This window comes from Hemiscyllium ocellatum, chromosome 14 (assembly GCF_020745735.1).
Source record: "Hemiscyllium ocellatum isolate sHemOce1 chromosome 14, sHemOce1.pat.X.cur, whole genome shotgun sequence".
Classification (NCBI taxonomy): Eukaryota; Metazoa; Chordata; class Chondrichthyes; order Orectolobiformes; family Hemiscylliidae; genus Hemiscyllium; species Hemiscyllium ocellatum.
In genome coordinates, this window is record NC_083414.1 from 5986559 (window position 1) to 6007841 (window position 21283).

Genomic DNA, 21283 nt, shown 5'->3' on the forward strand with positions numbered 1-21283 from the left:
CACTGTTTAAGAAGGGTGGTAAAGACAAGTCAGGGAACTATAGACCGGTGAGCCTGACCTCAGTGGTGGCAAGTTGTTGGAGGGAATCCTGAGGGACAGGATGTACATGTATTTGGAAAGGCAAGGACCAATTCGGGATAGTCACCATGACTTTGTGTGTGGGAAATCATGCCTCACAAACTTGATTGAGTTTTTTTGAAGAAGTAACAAAGAAGATTGATGAGGGCAGAGCAGTAGATGTGATCTATATGGACTTCAGTAAGATGTTCGACAAGGTTCCCCATGGGAGACTGATTAGCAAGGTTAGATCTCATGGAATACAGGGAGAACTAGCCACTTGGATACAGAACTGGCTCAAAGGTTAGTGGGGTGGGGGCGGGGGTGTGGTTAGAGGGATAAATCTTCCCTCTTTCTTCCTCAGTGACCATGAGAGCAAGGCAGTGACCCAGACTCAGCACTGACTGGGGATCTGTGTCACTCAGATACTCACTGCTACATCCAGCTAAAGCCTTGGGTGGAGGGACGGGACGATGGTGAAGACAGAAAGGGGGGGATCCAGAGGCAGGAAGGGAAGGCCAGGTGTATTGTATTAGATTCCACATATTAAGGGGTGTAATTTACTCAATTCTATAAACATGAAACAGGTATGTTAGGCAGTGTGAACAAACTTAGCTTCCAATAGGATTCTTAAGGGGCAGTGCTGAGAGGATGTATCCCCACGTGGGAAAGTCTAGGACCAGAGGGTACAGTCTCAGAATAAAGGGGCACCAATTTCAGACTGAGATGGGGAGGAATTTCTTCTGTCAGAGGATTGTGAGCCTTTGGAACTCAGAGAGCTGTGGGGACAGAATCTTTGTGTATATTTAAGGCTGAGATCGATAGATTCTTGATTGATCAGAGAATCGAGGGGAAAGGGCAGGAATGTTGGATTGGCCATGATCCTAGTGAATGGTAGAGCAGACATAAGGGGCTGAATGGCCTTCTCTGTTCCTATTTCTTATTGTTAAATAATAGTCTTATGGTCTTAAATGTTTTCCTAATCTGATTATTGACTGAACCATTCTCACCGGCTCTGAAAGAGGAATTTTACCTTCACTTAGAGACATAGAGTCCTACAGCATGGAGACAGGCCCTTTGGGCCAAACTGGTCCATACCTGACCAAACTGGTCCATACCTGAACAAACTGGTCCATACCTGACCAAAGTGGTCCATACCTGAACAAACTGTCCATCCATGCTAACCCCATTTCCTTGCACTTAGCCCATATCCTTCTAATGTTAATGTCAAATGTCTTCATTGTGACAAGAAATGCCACATTTTTTAAAACTATGAGTAAAAATTAAAGTTTGTTTTTGTTACTTCAGTTTCCACTGAAATTTCTTATATGTTTCTACTTTGAAATCTCAATCTTAAAAGTGAAGGGATTCGATAGATGTTAACCTCCTGGTTTGCCGTCTATGAGAATTCTTCCATTTCATTGGCTGTTTGTTTTGCACTAGTGACTGTGTTGAGACAGAAGAACTGCATCACAGAGATTGCAATGTTTACTGAGATCAGGACCAGTACTCCAGCCTCTAGCTGCACTCTCCCCATCCCCTTGTGTTTTGATGCACCTTGCTTTACATTGAAGTTGATTTGCATGCTATTTCACGGCTGAATTTCTCATTCCTCTTTTAGGGGTTTAGCGATGATAATACACGCTGCAGGAGAACACAGCGGCCGCTATCAAGGAATTGCTGGGGTGATGACAAAGCAGGCCCTGTTTGTATTTGCACATGATCACAGTGAGTACCATCATGGCCACACACCCCCACCCCCTCCCCATCCCCTTTCCCCAGGATAACCATCCATCGGTACTGCATTCACCCCATCTTTTGGTGGCTCCCAATTAATTCCTTAGTCTTTGTCCATATTGGGCTTTGTAACAAGAACACGAAGTACTGGAGAAACTTAGCAGGTCTGGCAGCATCTGTGGGAGAGAGAAAGCAGAATTAGTGTTTCGTATCCAGGGACCCTGCTTCAGGAACACTTTGGGCTTTGTGGGGAGAGGGACTGGTGAAGGGGTGTAATGATAATGTCACTGGCTGTGTAACCCTGAATTCCAGCCAAATGCCACAGGGTGGGTGAGTGTGTGTGTGTGTGTGTGTGTGTGTGTTTCTGTGTGTGTGTGTGTGTGTGTCCATGTGTGCGTCTCTGTGTGCCTGTGTGTGTATGTACTGTGTCTGTGTGTGTGCACCTGTCTCTCTGTGTGTCTATATGTGTGCCCATGTGTGTCTGTGTGTGTGTGTGTGTGTGTGTGTGTGTGTGTGTGTGTGTCCCATCCTGGCAGACAGTGATATCTGAATATAACAAAGTGGAATAAAAAGTGAGGTTAATGGTTAAAATGAAATGAAGTGGAGACGTGGAACAGTCATTGCCGGTGGAACTTGGCAGGTCTGGCAGCATTTGCATGAAGAAAGTGGAGTTAATGTTTCAAGTCTGGTGTGGGTGGTGTAGTGGTTCACTGGTTAGCACTGCTGCCTCACAGTGCCAGGGATCTGGGCCGGAAAACCACAGGACAGCACAAGGACATAGGAATCAAGAGCAGAAACTGGCCAGTCAGTCCCTCGTGCCTGCTCCTTGATTTGATGGAGACAAAAAAAAAGCTGCAGATGCTGGAATCCAAGGTAGACAGGCAGGAGGATGGAAGAACACAGCAAGCCAGGCAGCATCAGGAGGGGGAGAAGTCAACGTTTCGGGTGTAACCCTTCTTCAGGTCTGGGGGGTGGGTGTAGGGGGACCTGCAGATAAACGGATGGTGGGGATTCAGGGTGGTGAAATGGGGATAAATTGAGACAGGTAGAGGGTACGACTTGGTTGGCTAACGGGAGGAATGAATCCGGTTGGTGGCTGGGAGGAGTGGGAGGGGAGGGGGAGGAGCTGGGAAGGGAGGCTATTTAAATTTGGAGAACTCAATATTGACTCCAGGCTCGCTGTGTTCTTCCAGCCTCCTGGTTGTCTACTTTTGTTTGATAAGCAAAGACCATGACCCTCTGCCAAAGGTCTCTGGCGTAAGCATTCACGCAGGAGTGGGAGGTGATCTGATGACCCATTTGTGAACTAACTTGCTGTGGGACCTGCCAATAAGCGATGGTCCCCCCATGGGCACAGAAACAGGAGAGATTAGCCTGAATATCTGTACCTTGGCTGTGAGCAATTGAGTAAATTGGCATTAGCCTCCCAGAGAGAAGGTGCATGTCTTGAGGGGGGAAGCAGCACTTTGGATGGAAGGGGGTTCCTTGAGGTGGCTCATGTAAGCTCCAGCTTGCCCAGCTCAATGAGGTTTTGAGAAATTGCTATTTCCAACCCATGCCTTTCAGAACACAGAGGGCCTGCTGACTTCCCAGGCAATGCAAGAAGGCTTAGAATGATTTAGATTTTAGAACAGTACTGCACAGTACAGAGCTTTCAGCCCTCAATGTTGTGCCAACCCTTTATCCAACTCTAAGATCAAACCAACCTACATACTCTTCATTTTACTATCTTCCATGTGCATTCCACGCACCCACCACTGTGGCATCTCCCCTAAACCTTGCTATAAAAACCTTAAAGTAAAGGCCCTCCCTCATGATAGAGAGAGAACCTGCACAGTTACCGCCTTTGCTGTTTGAATTCGTGTATCACTGGACGTCGGAGTGCATCTGGGAAAATTAACAAACAGTGAAATTCACAACTAATCTTGGAGGAACTGTTGGGCGAAGTTCACAGCACAGAATCAGATAATTGTAGTTTTAAGTCTGCCCAAGAGAAAGGCTGCAGTAGTGGGTACGGTGGATTCTTTCTTGATTATATGTTTTTGGAGATAAGTCTCTTGATTAAAATTAAACTTAAAATAGAAGCCATAGCTATTAATTTAACCTGGGGCAGTGTTTGTAGAGGAATAAGACGGTGCTATTTTCTGGGTCTGTAGATTGTGAAGGAGCAAAAATGGCCTTTGCAGTGATATGTACTTCTTGTCAGATGTGGGAGTTTAAAGAGAGGTTAAGGGTTACTGCTGATTATATCTGCCATAAATGCTGTTGGATGTGAATCTTATCAGATCGAGTGGATCAGTTGGATAGACAGATAGAAGCAATGAGGAATTTGCAACAGCACCACTACATGATGGATGGCAGTTATAGGAAGGGGGGAAAGTCTCAGATACAGTCACATAGATGGGTTAACACCAGGAAGGGCAAGAGAGTTCAGCACCTAGGGCAGGAGTCTTTTGTGGATATACCCATTTCAAACAGATATGCTGTTTTGGAAAATGTAGGGGGTGATGGATTCTCAGGGGAACGTAGCATGAACAGTCAAGTTTCTGGTATTGAGACTGGCTCTAATCCAATGAGGGGTACATCGGCTTCCAAGAGATGAATTGTGATAGGGGATTCTGTAGTCAGAGGTCAGTGGCCAGCAGAGAAAAAACAGAATGGTGTGTTGTTTCCCTGGTGCCAGGATCAAGGATGTCACAGAGAAGGTGCAGAATGTTCTCACGGGGGAGAGGGGCAGCAGGAGGTCATTGTACACATTGGAACCAACGACACAGGAAGGGAAAAGGTTGAGACTCTGAAGGGAAGTGACTGAGAGTTAGGCAGAAATTTAAAAAGAAGGTCCTCAAGAGTAGTAATATCTGGATTGTTCACAGTGCTACGAGCTAATGAGCAAGGAACAGGAGGATAGAGCAGATGAATGCATGGCTGAGGAGCTGGTGTATGGGAGAAGGATTCACATTTTTGGATCATTGGAATCTCTTTTGGGGTAGAAGTGACCTGTTCAAGAAGGATGGATTGCACCTAAATTGGAAGGGGACTAATATGCTGGCAGGGAAATTTGCTCGAACTGCTTGGGAGGATTTAAACTAGTAAGGTGAAGGGGTGGGACCCAGGGAGATAGTGAGGAGAGAGATCGATCTGAGATGGGTATAGCTGAGAACAGAAGTGAGTCAAACAGTCAGGGCAGGCAGGGACAAGGTAGGACTAATAATTTAAACTGCATTTATTTCAATGCAAGGGGCCTAACAGGGAAGGCAGATGAACTCAGGGCATAGTTAGGAACATGGGATTGGAATATCATAGCAATTACAGAGACATGGCTCAGGGATGGGCAGGACTGGCAACTTAATGTTCCAGGATACACATGCTACAGGAAGGATAGAAAGGGAGGCAAGAGAGGAAGGGGAGTGACATTTTTGATAAGGGATAGCAGTGCTGAGGGAGATATTCCCGGAAACACATCCAGGGAAGTTATTTGGGTGGAACTGAGAAATGAGAAAGGGATGATCACCTTATTGGGATTGTATTATAGACCCCCTAGTAGTCAGAGGGAAATTGAGAAACAAACTTGTAAGTAGACCTCAGCTATCTGTAAGAATAATAGGGTAGTTATGGTAGAGGATTTTAACTTTCCAAACATCGACTGGGACTGCCATAGTGTTAAAGGTTTAGATGGAGAGGAATTTCTTAAGTGTGTACAAGACACTTGCATTGGATAAGCATATGGAGGTTATTGGGCTAGTGTAGGTTAGGTAGACTTTGGTCGGCGCAACATCGAGGGCCAAAGGGCCTGTACTGCGCTGTATTTTTCTATGTTCTATGTTCTATGTAAGACAATTTTCTGATTCAGTATGTGGATGTACCTACTAGAGAAGGTGCAAAACTTGACCTACTCTTGGGAAATAAGGCAGGGCAGGTGACTGAGGTGTCAGTGGGGGAGCACTTTGGGGCCAGTGACCATAATTCTATTCATTTTAAAATAGTGATGGAAAAGGATAGACCAGATCTAAAAGTTGAAGTTCTAATTTGGAGAAAGGCCAATTTTGATGTATTAGGCAAGAACGTTCAAAAGCTGATTGGAGGCAGATGTTCGCAAGTAAAGGGACGGCTGGAAAATGGGAAGCCTTCAGAAATGAGGTAACAAGAATCCAGAGAAAGTATATTCCTGTCAGGGTGAAAGGGAAGGCTGGTAGCTATAGGGAATGCTGGATGACTAAAGAAATTGAGGGCTTGGTTAAGAAAAAGAAGGAAGCATATGTCAGGTACGGACAAGATAGATCGAGTGAATTGTTCGAAGAGTATAAAGAAAGTAGGAATAAGAGGGAAATCAGGAGGGCGAAACGGGGACATGAGATAGCTTTGGCAAATAGAATTAAGGAGAATCCAAAGGGTTTTTACAAGGGTTTTTCTCTTTACTCAGCGAGTCGTGAGTTCATGGAATTCCCTGCCAGTAGCAGTGGTGGACTCTCCCTCTTTATGGGCATTTAAATGGGAATTGGATAGACATATGGGGGATAGTGGGCTAGTGTAGGTTAGGTGGGCTTGGATCGGCGCAACATTGAGGGCCAAAGGGCCTGTACTGCGCTGTATTTTTCTATATTCTATGTTTTAAATATATTAAGGACAAAAGGGTAACTAGGGAGAGAATAGGGCCCCTCAAAGATCAGCAAGGTGGCCTTTGTGTGGAGCCACAGAAAATGGGGGAGATACTAAATGAATATTTTACATCAATATTTACTGAGGAAAAGGATATGGAAGATATAGACTGTAGGGAAATATATGGTGACATCTTGAAAATGTCCAGATTACAGAGGAGGAAGTGCTGGATGTCTTGAAACGATTAAAAGTGGATAAAACCCCAGGACCTGATCAGGTGTACCCGAGAACTCTGTGGGAAGCTAGAGAAGGGATTGCTGGGCCTCTTGCTGAGATATTTGTATCATCGATAGTCACAGGTGAGGTGCCAGAAGACTGGAGGTTGGCAAACCTGGTGCCGCTGTTTAAGAAGGGTGGTAAAGACAAGCCAGGGAACTATAGACCGGTGAGCCTGACCTCGGTGGTGGGCAAGTTGTTGGAGGGAATCCTAAGAGACAGGATGTACCTGTATTTGGAAAGGCAAGGACTGATTCGGGTTAGTCAATGGCTTTGTGCGTGGGAAATCATGTCTCACAAATTTGATTGAGTATTTTGAAGTAACAGAGAGGATTGATGAGGGCAGAGCAGTAGATGTGATCTATATGGACTTCAGTAAGGCGTTTGACAAGGTTCCCCATGGGAGACGGATCAGCAAGGTTAGATCTCATGGAATAAAGAGAGAACTAGCCATTTGGATACAGAACTGGCTTAAAGGTAGAAGACAGAAGGTGGTGGAGGGTTGTTTTTCAGACTGGAGGCCTGTAAACAGTGGAGTGCCACTAAAATCAGTGCTGGGTCCTCTACTTTCTGTCATTTACATAAATGATTTGGATGCAAGCATAAGAGGTACAGTTAGTAAGTTTGCAGATGACACCAAAATTGGAAGTGTAGTGGACAGTGAAGAGGGTTACCTCAGATTACAACAGGATCTGGACCAGATGGGCCAATGGGCTGAGAAGTGGCAGATGGAGTTTAATTCAGATAAATGCGAGGTGTTGCATTTTGAGAAAGCAAATCTTAGCAGGACTTATACAATTAATGGTAAGGTCCCAGGGAGTGTTGCTGAACAAAGAGACCTTGGAGTGCAGGTTCATAGCTCCTTGAAAGTGGAGTCGCAGGGAGATAGGATAGTGAAGAAGGCGTTTGGTATGATTTCTTTTATTTGTCAGAGTATTGAGTACAGGAGTTGGGAGGTCATGTTGCGGCTGTACAGGACATTCGTTAGGCCACTGTTGGAATATTGTGTGCAATTCTGGTCTCCTTCCTATCGGAAAGATGTTGTGAAACTTGAAAGGGTTCAGAAAAGATTTACAAGGATGTTGCCAGGGTTGGTGGATCTGAGCTACAGGGAGAGGCTGAACAGGCTGTGGCTATTTTCCCTGGAGCGTTGGAGGCTGAGGGGTGACCTTATAGAGGTTTACAAAATTATGAGGGGCATGGATAGGATTAGATTAGACTTACAGTGTGGAAACAGGCCCTTCGGCCCAACAAGTCCACACCGACCCGCCGAAGCGCAACCCACCCATACCCCTACATTTACCCCTTACCTAACACTACGGGCAATTTAGCTTGGCCAATTCACCTGACCCGCACATCTTTGGACTGTGGGAGGAAACCGGAGCACCCGGAGGAAACCCACGCAGACACGGGGAGAACGTGCAAACTCCACACAGTCAGTCGCCTGAGTCGGGAATTGAACCCGGGTCTACAGGCGCTGTGAGGCAGCAGCGCTAACCACTGTGCCACCGTGCCGCCCACAGGATGGAGGTGGGGGAGTCCAGAACTAGAGGGCATAGGTTTATGGTGAGAGGGGAAAGATTTAAAAGAGACCTAAGGGGCAACGTTTTCATGCAGAGTGTGGTACGTGTATGGAATGAGCTGCCAGAGGATGTGGTGAAGGCTGGTACAATTACAACATTTAAGGGGCATTTGGATGGGTATATGAATAGGAAGGGTTTGGTGGGATATGGGCTGGATGCTGGCAGGTGGGACTAGATTGGGTTGGGATATCTGGTCGGCATGGGCAGGTTGGACCAAAGGGTCTGTTTCCATGCTGCACATCTTTATCACTCTATGATTCTATGACAGCCATTGCAGCCGTGGGGAAAAGTCTGTGTCTATCAAATCTATCTATGCCTCTCATCATCTTGTACATGTCTGTCAAGTCACCTGTCATCCTTCACCTCAATGAGAAAAGCCCTAGCTCCCTCAACCTTTCTTCAAAGGTCATGCCCTCCAGTGCAGGCAGCATCCTGGTAAATTTCCTCTGCACCCTCTCGGAAGCTTCCACATTTTTTCCTTTAATGAGGCTACAAGAACTGAACACAATATTCCAAGTGTGGTCTAACCAGGGCGTGATAGAGCTGCAGCTTTACCTTGCGGCTCTTAAACTCAGTCCCCTTGAGTTGAATGAAACCTAACACACAATACTCATTCTGAACAACGCTATCAACTTGGGCAGCAACTTTGAGGGATCTATGGAGATGAATCCCAAGATCCCTCTGTTCCTCCACACTACCAAGAATCCTGCCTTGAACCCTGTATTCTGTACTCGATGGGCTGAATGGAATATTTCAGCTCCTATATCTTATGGCCTTATGGAGACCAAACAGACCCATATACTCTTGTTCCCTTATAAGCACCATTAAACTGTTGCTACCCCTGTGTCACTTCTGTCTTCCATGTATTGTATGGTTTTACAGTTCAGATGGGTTGTGTCATTGCTAATTCATTCTGAAAAGGGTCCTTCAACAAAGACATGTTCAGAATCCGCTGAAGCAATGAACCTAATCTGCCTGGAAACAGTTGCCAGGAATTTACTGGAAAACACTCTGTAAAGCCTCATTCATAAGATTACACTAAGTATGGAGAGACCAGAGAAGCTAAATTTGTACATCTTAGAACAGAGAATAATTAGTACCACTCACTCACACACTGTTACTCCAGGATTCTTTAAATCCCTGCCTTTCAAGTGCACATCTGATTTTCTTTCGAAAACTCCATTTGAAAGTGCTTTCAGGCAGCACTTAGCACATCACAACAACTCAATCAGTTTAAAATCAAAATCTCCTCACCTCCCATCTTGTTCTTTTGTAATTTTTATAATTATAATCTCTCGTTCATCGGAATGGATGAAGACTGTTCTTTTGGAAGATGGATTTGCTTGTATAAAACTTAACTGCTACATTATTTTTTTTGGTACCAGCCATTTTCACAGAGAGTAAAAAGGTTATGTTCTGAGGTGGAATTGCTTGCTGGACCCTGTTCATTTGAGGTTAGACAAAAGACTCTAACGCGACTTTGTTCCAAACTTGGCAGAGGCATTCTGTACAGAGGCCTCAGTAACAGTCTGCCAGCCATCGTGTACATAACTTGAAGCACAGTTCCAGGTTAATGATGGGTTTTGGAGAACAGAGGCCAAAAGGAATTAATCCCTTTTAGAAAATGGCCTCTGTAAGGATTCAGAGATACAATTACCCACCCAACCTATCCCCTCTGCCCCCAACTCCCTGTCCATTTATGGAATTGTATAGCGCAGCAGGGGGACATTCAGTTCATCACAACAATTCTAGCTCCTTGAAAGATCTATCCAATTAGTCCCATTTCTCTGCTCTTTTCCCACATGCAGTCCTGGAAATGTTGCCTTTTCAAATGTATATCTCTCATAAGATTTAGCAGCAGAAGTGGGCCATTCAGCCCATCATGTCTGCCCCGGTATTCAATCAGACCATGGCTGATTGGCTAAACAAATCGGGAGGCCTAGTGGCACTTTTGATAGCCTGTTTATTCAGATCCAGGTAATGTTCTGGGGACCTGGGTCCAAATCCCAAATTCTGCAGGTGGTAGAATTTGAATTCAAGAGTCTAATGACCATGAAGTGTGTATACTTCAATGCCAGAAGTATAAGGAATAAGGTAGGTGAACTTGCAGCGTGGGTTGGTACCTGGGACTTCGATGTTGTGGCCATTACAGAGACGTGGGTAGAACAGGGACAAGAATGGTTGTTGCACGTTCCAGGGTTCAAATGTTTTAGTAGGATCAGACATGGGGGTAAAAAAGGGGGAGGCGTGGCATTACTTGTCAAAGACAGTATCACAGCAGTGGAATGGACGATGGAAGAGGACTTGCCACCTGAGGTAGTTTGGGCTGAGGTTAGAAATAGGAAAGGTGAGGTCACCCTGTTAGGTGTTTTCTACAGGCCTCCTAATAGTCCTAGAGAAGTAGAGGATAATATTGCGAGGATGATTCAGGAAAAGAGTGAAGGTAGCAGGGTGGTTGTTATGGGGGACTTTAACTTCCCAGATATTGACTGGGAGAGCTATAGCTCGAGTTCATTAGATGGGTCGGTGTTTGTACAATGTGTGCAGGAGGGTTTCCTGACACAATATGTCGACAGGCCAACAAGAGGGGAGGCTATATTGGATTTGGTTCTAGGTAATGAACCAGGCCAGGTGTTAGACTTGGAGGTAGGTGAGCACTTCGGGGACAGTGACCACAACTCGGTGACTTTTACTTTAGTGATGGAGAGGGATAATCGTGTGCCGCAGGGCAAGAGCTATAGCTGGGGGCAGGGAAATTATGATGCAGTGAGGCATGACTTAGTTGTGTGGATTGGAAAAACAGGCTTCAAGAGAAGAACACTAATGAGATGTGGGGATTGTTCAAGGAGCAGCTACTGCGTGTCCTCGATAGGTATGTACCAGTCAGGCATGGTGTAAAGGGCCTTGTGAGGCAGCCGTGGTTTAGTAAGGAATTGGAGTCCCTTGTGAAAGGGAAGAAGGCGGCATATGTAAAGATGAGGCGTGAAGGTTCAGTAGGGGCGATTGAGAGTTATAAGGTAGCCAGGAAGGAGCTAAAGAGGGAGCTAAGAGAAGCGAGAAGGGGACATGAAAAGTCTTTAGCTGGTAGGATTAGGGAAAACCCAAAGGCTTTCTATAGGTATGTCAAGAATAAAAGGATGACTAGGGTAGGTATCGGTCCAGTCAAGGATAGTAGTGGGAAGTTGTGTGTGGAGGTGGAGGAGATTGGAGAGACATTAAATCAGTACTTTTCATCAGTATTCACTCAGGAACAGGACACTGTTGCTGATGTGAATATGGAATCACAAATAATTAGAATGGATGCCCTGGAAATATGCAGGGAAGAGGTTTTGGGAATATTGGAAAGGATGAATATAGATAAGTCTCCTGGGCCTGATGGCATTTACCCCAGGATCCTATGGGAAGCTAGGGAGGAGATAGCAGAGCCATTGGCCTGGATTTTTATGTCGTCATTGTCAACGGGAATAGTACCAGAGGACTGGAGGATAGCGAGTGTGGTCCCATTGTTCAAGAAAGGGAGTAGGGATAGCCCTAGTAACTATAGGCCAGTGAGTCTGACTTCAGTGGTGGGCAAAGTCTTAGAGAGAATGGTAAGGGATAAGATTTATGAACATCTGGGTAGGAATAACGTGATCAGGGATAGCCAGCATGGTTTTGTGAAGGGCAGGTCGTGCCTCACAAACCTTATTGAGTTCTTTGAGAAGGTGACTATGGAAGTGGATGAGGGTAAAGCAGTAGATGTTGTGTATATGGATTTTAGTAAGGCGTTCGATAAGGTTCCCCATGGTAGGCTAATGCTAAAACTTCGGAGGTATGGCATTGAGGATACATTAGAGGTTTGGATTAGGAATTGGCTGGCTGGAAGGAGACAGAGGGTAGTAGTTGATGGATTATGTTCATCTTGGAGCGCAGTTACTAGCGGTGTACCACAAGGATCTGTTTTAGGACCATTGCTTTTTGTTATCTTTATAAATGATCTAGAGGAAGGACTTGAAAGCTGGGTAAGCAAGTTTGCGGATGACACGAAAGTCGGTGGAGTTGTGGATAGTGAGGAAGGAAGTGGTAGGTTACAGCGGGATATAGATAAGTTGCAGAGCTGGGCGGAAATGTGGCAAATGGAATTCAATGTAGCTAAGTGCGAAGTCGTTCACTTTGGTAGGAATAACAAGATGATGGATTACTGGGCTAATGGTAGGCTACTTGGTAGTGTGGATGAGCAGAGGGATCTTGGTGTCTATGTACACAGATCTCTGAAAGTTGCCACCCAGGTAAATAGTGCTGTGAGGAAGGCATATGGTGTACTGGGCTTTATTGGCAGAGGAATTGAGTTCCGGAGTCCTGAGGTCATGTTGCAGTTGTATAAGACTCTGGTGAGGCCTCATCTGGAGTATTGTGTGCAGTTTTGGTCGCCATACTATAGGAAGGATGTGGAAGCTTTAGAACGAGTGCAGAGGAGGTTTACCAGGATGTTGCCTGGAATGGTAGGAAAATCTTATGAGGAAAGGCTGAGGCACTTGGGGCTGTTCTCATTGGAGAAGAGAAGGTTTAGGGGAGATCTGATAGAAGTGTATAAGATGATTAGGGGTTTAGATAGGGTAGATACTAAGAACCTTTTACCGCTAATGGAGTCAGGTGTTACTAGGGGACACAGCTTTAAATTAAGGGGTGGTAGGTATAGGACAGATGTTAGGGGTAGATTCTTCACACAGCGGGTTGTGAGTTCATGGAATGCCCTGCCCGTATCAGTGGTGAACTCTCCTTCTTTATGTTCATTTAAGCGGGCATTGGATAGGCATTTGGAAGTTATTGGGCTAGTATAGGTTAGGTAGGACTCGGTCGGCGCAACATCGAGGGCCGAAGGGCCTGTACTGCGCTGTATCCTTCTATGTTCTATGTTCTATGAATCCATTGTTAGGGAATAACCTATGTGGTTCTCTAATGTCCTTTAGGGAAGGAAACTGCCACCCTTACCTGGTCGGGCCTACATGTGACTCCAGACCCACTGCCCTCTGGTATGGGTCTGCCTAGCCAGCGATACCCTCATCCTGTGAATGAATAAGGAAAAAGAATCATCAGTTCCATTTTCCTGCCTTTTCCATAGCCCATTGATACCCTTACAGACTTCATGACTATAGCAATTGGAACCAGGTGGATCCTATTGACGATGAGGTCATTGATTGGGGTTGTTAACCTGGACCAGTCAGGAAGTCTTGGCTGATTAACTATAAACAGGGGTTTTGAAATCTCCTCCGTTCAGGGACCGACTCTGAGCTGGCTCCTTGCAGCCAGTGTGTACTGTGCACAAGTAAGTAAAGGGTGACAGGATTCTAGTGTCTGTGCAGTTATTACAATGACCCAAACTCAACGGCCCTCTGTTGTAAAGAATTCCATAGATTCACTCCCCTCTGAGAGAAGAAATTCCTTCCCATCTCTGTCTTAAATAGGCAACTCATTGCCCTAAGATGATGCTGTCTGGTTGTAGACTTTCCCTCAAGGGGAAGTAACCTTTCTATACCTCCCCTGTCACATCCTGAGAATCATAGAGATGTACAGCACAGAAACAGACCCTTCGGTCCAACTCGTCCATGCTGACCTGATATCCCAACCCAATCTAGTCTCACCTGCCAGCACCCAGCCCATTTCCCTCCAAACCCTTTCTATTCAAATACCCATCCAAATGCCTTTTAAATGTTGCAATTGTACCAGCCTCCACCACTTCCTCTGGCAGCTCATTCCATACACGTACCACCCTCTGCATGAAAAGGTTACTCCTTAAGTCTCTTTTGTATTTTTACCCTCTCACCATAAACCTATGCCCTCGAGTTCTGGACTCCCCCACCCAAGGGAAGATATTTATCCTATCCACGTCCCTCATGACTTTATAAACCTCTGTAAGGTCCCCCTCATCCTCCGACGCTCCAGGGAAAACAGCCCCAGCCTATTCAACCTCTCCCTGTAGCTCAAACCCTCCAACCCTGGCAACATCCTTGTAAATCTTTTCTGAACCCGTTCAAGTTTCACAACATCTTTCCTATAGGAAGGAGACCAGAATTGCATGCAATATTCCAACAGTCGCCTAACCAATGTCCTGTACAGCTGCAACATGACCTCCCAACTCCTGTACTCAATACTCTGACCAATAAAGGAAAGCATACCAAGCGCCTTCTTCACTATTCTATCTACCTGCTACCTCAAAGAATCTGTACGTTTAAACCAGTTTATTCTTCTTCCATGTGCACTCCCCTGTCAGATGAAGAAGTTGACCAAACCTGTACATGTGATAGCCTCACACCATCCTGCTGCTCACACTTACACAGAGCCTGCCCAGAACATCTCCCAAGACCCCCGACAACCCCAATTTGATAAACAAGACATGGCTACCATTTAGGAATTCTTTCCTCTTTCCCTTGACCAGTAAACTTCCAGCTTCCTCAGCGTTCTGAGGAAGGGTCACTCAACCTGAAACATGAACTCTGATTTCTCTCCGCATATGCTGCTGTACCTGCTGAGCTCTTCCAGCAACTTCTGTTTATGGGACTTTCAGTTTCCCTGTTTTCAATTCACCAAACCATCACCCACATTAACCTGTCCTTCTCCAGGACGCCTGAGAATCTTCCTATAGGGTTGCCTCATGTTTGGTTGAACCCCATAAGATGATATGCTCCAATTCTCTGAAAGTTATCATTGAATTTACATCCGCAGCCTTTTCAGGATCGGGTAACATATGTATAGATGGTGGGAGAAAGTGAGGACTGCTGATACTGGAGATCAGAGTCGAGAGTGTGGCGCTGGAAAAGCACAGCAGGTCAGGCAGCATCCGAGGAGCAGGAGAATTGACATTTTGGGCATGAGCGCTTCAAGGTGATGACCTAGTGGTGTCATCACTTGACTATTAATCTAAAGACCCAACTAATGTTCTAGATGTGTGGGTTCAAATCCTACTGTGCAATTTTATTTTAATAAAAATATGGAATTAGGAGTCTCATGAAGCCGTTGCTGATTGTTGGGTGAGAAACCTGTTTGGTTCATTAATGCCGTTTTAGGAGTAGAACTGCCATCCTTACCTGGTCTGGGCTACAAGTTGCTCCAGACCCACAGTAGTGCGGTTCACTTCTAATTGCCCTCAGTGAGTTTTGAGAAGATTTGTAGCTCAGGTTGAGGTTCTGGATGTAGGTTTGCTCACTGAGCTGGAAGGTTCATTTTCAGGTGTTTCATCACCCTACTAGGTAACATATTCAGTGAGCCTCTGGACGAAGCACTGTTGGTGTTTCCTGCTTTCTATTTATATGTTTGGATTTCCTTGGGCTGGTGATGTCATTTCCTGTGGTGACGTCATTTCCTGTGGTGATGTCATTTCATGTTCTCTCTCTCAGGGGGTGGTAAATGGGATCCAAGTGTTTGTTGATAGAGTTCTAGTTGGAATGCCAAGCTTCTAGGAATTCTCGTGCATGTCTCCATTTGGCTTGTTCTAAGATGGATGTGTTGCCCCAGTTGAAGTGGTGTCCTTCCTTAACTGTATGTGAAGATACTAGTGAGAGAGGGTCATGTTGTTTTGTGGCTAGTTGATGTTCATGTATCCTGGTGGCTAGTTTTCTGCCTGTTTGTCCAATGTAGAGTTTGTTACAGTCTTTGCACAGCATTTTGTAAATGACATTAGTGTCATAGAGATGTACAGCATGGAAACAGACCCTTCGGTCCAACCCGTCCATGCCGACCAGATATCCCAACCCAATCTAGTCCCACGTGCCAGCACCCAGCCCATAACCCTCCAAACCTTTCCTATTCATATACCCATCTAAATGCCTCTTAAATGTTGCAATTGTACCAGCCTCCACCACATCCTCTGGCAGCTCATTCCATACACGTACCATCCTCAGGGTGAAAAAGTTGCCCCTTAGGTCTCTTTTATATCTTTCCCCTCTCACCATAAACCTATGCCCTCTGGTTCTGGACTCCCCGACCCCAGGGAAAAGACTTTGTCTATTTATCCTATCCATGCCCCTCATAATTTTGTAAACCTCTATAAGATCACCCCTCAGCCTCCGACACTCCAGGGAAAACAGCCCCAGCCTGTTCAGCCTCTCCCTGTAGCACAGATCCTCCAACCCTGGCAACATCCTTGTAAATCTTTTCTGAACCCTTTCAAGTTTCACAACATCTTTCCGATAGGAAGGAGACCAGAATTGCACGCAATATTCCAACAGTGGCGTAACCAATGTCCTGTACAGCCGCAACGTGACCTCCCAACTCCTGTACTTAATACTCTGACAAATAAAGGAAAGCATACCAAACGCCTTCTTCACTATCCTATCTACCTGTGACTCCACTTTCAAGGAGCTATGAACCTGCACTCCAAGGTCTCTTTGTTCAGTAACACTCCCTAGGACCTTGCCATTAATTGTATAAGTCCTGCTAAGATTTGATTTCCCAAAATGCAGCATCTCACATTTATCTGAATTAAACTCCATCTGCCACTTCTCAGCCCATTGGCCCATCTGGTCCAGATCCTGTTGTAATCTGAGGTAACCCTCTTCGCTGTCCACTACACCTCCAATTTTGGTGTCATCTGCAAATTTACTAACTGTACCTCTTATGCTCGCATCCAAATCATTTATGTAAATGACAAAGTAGAGGGCTCAGCTCTGATTCTTGTTTTTCCATCAGAGGGTCACATGTTATGGAAACAGAGCTTTTGAATATTTTTAAAGAAGTGTTGGATATTTGGATAGATTCTTGTTAAGTGAGGGGTGTGGAAGGTTGTATAAGAGAGGAGTTAATGTAGATTTGTGTTTGTAGTCAGATCAGCCATGATCTTATTGAATGATGGATCGATGGGCTGAATGGCCTCATTTGTGATTTTTTTTTTTCACACGCTGTCCCCTGGGATATGACCCTGGGATTTGAGTGTGTCTGCTGTAGCCTGACCTGGGAGCTGGGTGTAAGGGACAGAGAAGCACTCCTTAATGTTATGGGGCTAATATTTCACTCTAACCAACTTCACCAAAATCAGATTCATATAAAACAAAGGATTGCAGATGCTGGGAATCCAAAGCAAGAAAATAAAGAAATGCTGGAGAAACTCAGCAGGTCTGGCAGCATCCGCGGAGAGAGAGAGAGAGAGAGAGAGAAGCAGAGCTGGTGTTTCAAGTTCAGTGACCCTTTTTCAGAACTGGTCTTTTTGCATTAAAACGGGTTGCCTGGTCATTCCCATGTTACCGTTTGCGGGAGCTTCCTGTGCCTGATGTGGATGCTGTACTTCCTCTGTGACGAGAGAGATCTCCCTTTAATGATTTTGGAACATTTTAGGATGAACGGGGGGCTGAGAAAGGTGCTACAGAAATGAATGGCTATCAAGTGGGCTCGTACATTCCTGAGGTGACAGTGCCTTTGTTTTAATTTATTGAAGGAATGCAGCGTTCCTGGTCTCCCATTCCCTAATTGCCCTTGAGGAGGCAGTAGTGAGCTGCCTTCTTGAACCACTGCACTCCATTGGAACCTTGAACTTTGTACTGCAAGTGCTGTATTAAATTTGCAAATCTTTCTTCCTGAGTGTTGCTTGATTGAAGTAATTAGACACAACGTGAAGTGTTTTGTGAATGTTTATTTTAGGATCATGCTGAACCGTTGCATTGGCACAAGTTAACTCTTCCAGTATCTTCACATGCAGTGGTTGTGAGGGACCGGTTGGGAGGGAGCTGGAGGTGTAGCGATAGCAGATTATTGATCCACTGACCAATCTGGTTACCCTGAAGTCTGAAGGATCACCCAGGTGGCCTCAGCTGCCTCCCTCCCTCCCTCCCTCCGAGACTACCCCACCCAAACAAGAGTGAACTGTGTACCCTCCTGGTCTGTAACACCTTACTGAGGGTTGGTTGGAGCACCCCATTCATTTGTACCTTTCCTATAAGCCGTTGTCTCTGCTTCCCCCCTCCCCCCCCAACCTTGCACAGTTGGCCACGGGCAGAGTGAAGGCAGGCGCATGTATGTGTCCAGTTTCAGAGACTACATTCGGGACTCCCTGCAGCACTTCGACATGATGACGAGCCGTTTCCCGAACCTAAAGGTCTTCATCTTTGCACACGCCATGGTGAGTGAACGGAACAACAAACAATTCAGACTCAGCAATCAGAAGCACAAATTCAACATGTGGGGTGGGGTCCCAGAGACCTACAGCACATGGAAAGGCCCTTCGGCCCATTCAGTCCGTGCTGGTCAAACATTGTGATGTGGAGGTGCCGGTGTTGGACTGGAATGGACAAAGTCAGAAGTCACACGACGCCAGGTTATAATCCAACAGGTTTATTTTCACTTCACCTGATGGAGGAGCAGTGCTTCGAAAGCTTGTGATTTCAAGTGAACCTGTTGGACTATAACCTGGTGTCATGGCACCTCTGATTTGGTCAGAAATAACCACCGAGTGACACTAATCCCATTTCCCAGCACTTGGCCCATAGAGTTGGCATTTTAAGTGCACATCTAAATCCTTCTTCAAGGTGATGAAGGTCTCTGCCTGTCCCACCCTTCCAAGGCAGTGAGTTCCAGATCTCATGCCCCTTACCCTTAATCCACCATCCCTGCTCATTCATCCCTCCATCAGGGAAGGTGATGGTATTATTGCTGGGCTTGTTAATCTGCAGACCCAGGTAATGTCCTGGGCACCTGGGTTCAAATCCCGCCACGGCAAATGGTCGAATTTGAACTTAGTAAAATCTCGGACTAAGAGTCTAATGATGTCCTTTAGGGAAGGAAATCTACCAGGTAAGGACCTGGTCTGGCCTACATGTGACTCAAAACCCACAGCAACATGGTTGACTCTTCACCACCCTCTGGGCAATCAATGCTGGCTCAGCCAGCGCCGCCTACATCCTGTGAATGAATAAAAAAAAGGGGAAAGTTCCCTCCTATCTCTACCCAGAAGGGGTACGCCCGAAATGTTGATTTCTCCGCTGTCTGGCTTCTGCGTTCTTCCAGCCTCCTGTGTGTCTACCTCATAATTTTATCCATCCTCTGCTCCAAGGGAAACAAGCCCAGTCTGTCCAATCTCTCTTCATAACTGGAACCGTCCAGCCCAGGCAACATCCTGGATGAGGAGCACACAACAGGCCAGACAGCATCTGAAGAGCAGGAGAGTCAATGTTTCGGGCATTAGCCTTTCACCCCCTCCCTGACGAAGGGCTCATGCCCAAAACGTTGATTCTCCTGCTCCTCGGATGCTGCCTGACCTGATGTGCTTTTCCAGCGCCACACTCTCGATTTGGATCTCCAGCATCTGCAGTCCTCACTTTCTCCCAACGGCATGCGGAGCAAAGGTCGAGGGATGATGGCGGCAGAAGAGTCTGGTTGGGGGGAGAGGGGTATTAGTTGGTATGAGTTGGTGTTCAGTGAGTATTGGAGCTGTAAACGGGAATGGAAGTAAGTAAGAGCATTGAGGGTTCAGGTGACATTGGAGCAAGATTGTGCTGTGTAAAGGGTTAATCATGAAAAGTACTTTATGCACTGCCCACTGTGATCGTACCGTATGTGTTCAGGAGAAAAACTGCTTAGGATTTCTGGGCAGCAAGTCATGCCTGAACCTGATCAAACTCTCTGGAATGCATTTCAGGTCAACGTAACCCGTAACTAGTCACTAACTTGTCATAAACACTTTTGTGTTGAGCACAAGAGCTGGTTTCAGGCTGTACTGCCCATTGATACGTATGACATTGCCAAAGTCGGTGGTGCTGAAACCCATCCTCAGCATTAACTCTTTCAGACTCTTAAACCCTTGTACAACGGACTGCGAATGTGGATGGGGCATGAGGAGTGAGTGCAGGGGGAGGGAGTGTGGCAGGCGCGTGGGAGTTGAGGGGTGCACTCTGTTCTTCCACTTTAATCTTTTCATTTCACAGCCGTGACAAAGTGCCATCGTACTGAGGCGAGCCTTACCCACAGACTGCCTCCATGTCTACCGGACAGGCCCAGGGCTCATGCTGAGATTAAACAGTGTTCTTGTGTCTGTTGATGAATCCACTGTTTAAAACAAACTTTCATTGACAAAAACTCATTTACTACCTTTAGCTTCCTCTAATCATAAAAAAAACAGGCACTTTGTTTTTATTCGTGCAGAGAATAAGGGCATTGCTGTCTAGGCCCAGCATTTATTACCCATCCCTAATTGCCCCAGAGGGCAGTTAAGAGTCAACCACATTGCTGTGGGTCTGGAGTCACATGTAGGCCAGACTAGGTAAGGATGGCATTTCCTTCCCTGAAGGACATTAGTGAACCAGATGGGTTTTCCTAACAATCACTCATCATCATTAGACTCTTAATTCCAGATATTTATTGAATTCAAATTCCACCATCTGCCCTGGCAGGATTTGAACCTGGGTTTACAGAATGTCATCTGGGTCTCTGGATTAACAATCCAACAATAATACCACTAGGCCATCGCCTCTCCTGATTTGTATTCATCGTCCCATTTCGAAGACTTTATAAGCACTTAATAAAGCAGTGAACTGACAGACATTTTACTGTGAAAATGAAAAATCACTGTAATCCTATAACACTAACCCTCAGGCTGATGTCAGCAAATGGAGCAAACCAGCAAGGACTACCTTTTTAACACAGCAGACACTTTTTACTTGACATGGTATTTATATTCCTTGACAACTTCCTGATAATCCAAGTGAGCTAATCCACTTTTTATACGTTTTCCTGTCTACTTCCAACACACCCAACGGACATTGGACCTTTCATAAAGGACATTGAATTCCCACTCCACTCCAGCCTGGTGATCCAATCAGATTGGAGGGAGCTCCCCATGAGAAGCTAAGAATTGTCTCAATGTATTTATTTAGTGTTTTTAAAAATTGTGAACTGAGAAAGAGCCATTTTAAACTCAATGTATTTGAAAAGGACCTGCAGTTTTGAAAAACAAGTGAGATGATATCTATAGCAAGCATATACCATAAACAACGGCTTGGACAGAGAGTAGATAATCGAATCCCTATAGTGTGGAAATAGGCAATTAGGCCCAACGAGTCCACACCGACCCT

General features: G+C 45.6%; 2 protein-coding genes across 2 annotated transcripts in view; one reads left to right on the top strand and one right to left on the bottom strand.

Moving 5' to 3' along the window:
• Positions 1–21283, bottom strand: part of kbtbd12 (kelch repeat and BTB (POZ) domain containing 12) — a 109889-nt gene that overhangs the window by 66005 nt on the left and 22601 nt on the right. The window contains exon 2 of the mRNA XM_060835061.1: positions 13221–13294. The gene's annotated coding sequence lies outside the window, so the exon portion shown is untranslated. The remainder of the gene's footprint in view (positions 1–13220; positions 13295–21283) is intronic.
• LOC132822448 (monoglyceride lipase-like) overlaps positions 1–21283 on the top strand; it is a 69706-nt gene that overhangs the window by 13764 nt on the left and 34659 nt on the right. The window contains exons 2-3 of the mRNA XM_060835825.1: positions 1679–1785; positions 18200–18336. Coding sequence (XP_060691808.1) covers positions 1679–1785; positions 18200–18336 — 244 coding nt within the window. The remainder of the gene's footprint in view (positions 1–1678; positions 1786–18199; positions 18337–21283) is intronic.